This window comes from Penaeus japonicus, unplaced genomic scaffold (genome assembly GCF_977035675.1).
Source record: "Penaeus japonicus unplaced genomic scaffold, GWHDUDI00000001_assembly GWHDUDI00000013, whole genome shotgun sequence".
Classification (NCBI taxonomy): domain Eukaryota; kingdom Metazoa; phylum Arthropoda; class Malacostraca; order Decapoda; family Penaeidae; genus Penaeus; species Penaeus japonicus.
The window spans coordinates 7,988,522-7,991,021 of NW_028234415.1; the positions used below are offsets into that span (position 1 = coordinate 7,988,522).

At 33.8% G+C, this 2,500-nt stretch overlaps 1 protein-coding gene across 3 annotated transcripts in view; it reads right to left on the minus strand.

Annotated features, from left to right (window-relative positions):
• The window catches only part of LOC122261055 (dipeptidyl peptidase 8), a 27,513-nt gene that overhangs the window by 2,140 nt on the left and 22,873 nt on the right, over positions 1-2,500 (minus strand). For all 3 annotated transcript variants that reach the window (XM_043028558.2, XM_043028559.2, XM_086543128.1), the window contains exon 17: positions 1-2,220. This exon is cut by the window's left edge and continues 2,140 nt beyond it. In XM_043028558.2, coding sequence (XP_042884492.1) covers positions 2,128-2,220 — 93 coding nt within the window. In that variant the 3' untranslated portion in view covers positions 1-2,127. The remainder of the gene's footprint in view (positions 2,221-2,500) is intronic.

Sequence of the window (2,500 nt, forward strand, 5' to 3'; positions counted from 1 at the left end):
ATGACCAATTTTTTTTTTCCTTGATTAAAAAGATTTTCTTCTGAAATAAGAGAAAAATAATATATATATGTATATAAATCATAGAAATAGAGTAAATATATTAGTAAGGGCAATAATTAAAGCAAACACACAAAATAAAATTGAAAATCAAACCCATCCACTTCTTACAATTAATTGATGCTTATATGACTAGATGGTACTTAGTCTAATGATTTATTTTATCCTAGTCTCCCAACTTCTTTCATGTGCATTCAAGTTGATATTTACAAACAAAAAAATTCAATCAATCAATTTAATTAATGTTCTTCAAATTATCTGTATCCTCTGATCAGTAAAATAAGAGATGAAATGCTGTCTAGGGTTTTGCCAATTCATTACAAGTTTCAAGTAGATTCAAAACCCGTTAGGCCACACGTAAAATGAGGACCATATATAGTGACCTAGGATTATGAGGGACCCTGATCATGGAGCGACTTCTCCAACCATAACATGATATTAAAACTGAGACAGTAAAAAGATCTGCTTTAAGGACTGCAGCAAATGCCCAGTTGTAATGACTACTTTTACAATGAAAGCAAATAACTGTTTCTTTCCCTAGCACCAGTTATCAAAAAACAAGCCTTCTTTAGAGCAACTCTTAAATTTATACTAATTTTTTACTGAGTATTTCAAAGTCAGCCTATCAGTCATAAAACAACATAATAACAGTGATGTCAGAAAGGGTCACTCACACACACACAAAGATGCAGATTCATGCATAGACGCACATACACTCAAACACACATACTTCCATAAACATACACATTCCCAAATACACACACATACATACACACATATAGACACACAGACATGCACATTCAGCGATCTACCATAACCATAATACGAATATTTATTTGCTTTATGGAAGGTCCTTAAACTCAAAAGGCAAACATCCTATTGACAATCACTGTTATCCAAAACCACAACACTTTAAACAGGATCATACATCCACTTTAAGTAAACTATTACGCCATACATTTTCTACTGCAATCAAGATGGTTGTACTGACATTGCAAAAGGGCAACGGGGGGTTCTGCGACTGCAGTACACCTCCTCTCTCAAGCTGCATTTCACACTCGGTACACAAGAGGCAATTCACTTAGGAGACTTGTTGACCCTACCTAATGTGACTAATTATCATCTTTATTAAATATCTGGAACTGTACTGTGAAGAAAACAATACCTTCAGCTGTGGCAAGTACAAATCTCAATGGCTTTTTTTTTTCTCTGATTTACAACACTAAAACATAATTTTAAAAAGAGATAAAACAAAAGAAAGAATAGAGAATAAAGATTAAAAAAAGAAAAAAAGAAAAGAAAAAAAGAAGAGGAGATGAGTATTAAAATGTGTTCAGACTGAATAAAATGGTAAGACTAGCTACCACGGCAATTGTAAAATCAGCAAAAACAAAAAAAAAAGACCAACTGACTGAATATGACTTAAAATAAGAGTGCCACCTTCATCTGAAAAATTACATCCTTTCCTTGCAGAAATGAAAGAAAAAGAAAAACCCATAAAATTTCCTCTTAAAAAGCACTACAGTAATGTTGACTTCCCTACTGTTCTTTATTACCTCATAACAAACTAAAAGAAAAATAGATAGTTACAAATATCTGTCTAGGTATCACATATCCGTACATTTTCTGGAAAACTCATTCAGTACCAAGAACAGGTTGTTAGGTATCCTGCTAACAACCTTCTGTCTATGATAAACAAGTCCTTCACATATTGCTTATAAAACCTACATTTGGTTTGCTTCACCCACCACTTCCGGTGTATGACAACACAGGTCTTGATCTATTTTCTTCTATTCTCATACAAGCCTAAATGACAAATGTGTAAATCACTGGCTTCGCAAATCTTAGCGGGTGCTGGTGCTGAGTTTCAACATTTCTAATACCAAGATCCTGACACTCAAGTCATACACTTCTGTCAACATCTCTACGATGCTTGCGTCAGCTGTGCCTCTAAAAAGCACAAAGCACTAAAAACACTTCTGACAAAAAACAAAATGACTAACAAACCAGATTCACAGAACAGATTTCATGATACAAAACAAAGATTTCAAAATCTAATTTCCATTTCCATCATAGGTTATTTAGGAGGAAAGAGAGCAGCTTGGTTTCGTAATGCTCATTTGAGTCAAGCTGACGCAAGCAGTGGCGCTCATGGGGGTAAATCTGAAAAGAAAAAACAACAACAGAACATTACAGCACAATCTACATCTATCAGAAAAAAGAAAGAAAGAAAGAAAGGAAAAAAAGTGTAACTGCCATCTGAAGCAGCAAAAAATAGTATATTATCACAAGGTGAACACACTATCATAATAATTTAAAACAATATAGAAGTAAAATACAAACAAATTTATTGTACTTGCACACTTGTAAGCCCCAGTCAAAGACCAGTGGATAAAGAAAGCTACAAAGTGTATGATGTTTTGTCTTGGCTTGTCCAATGCCT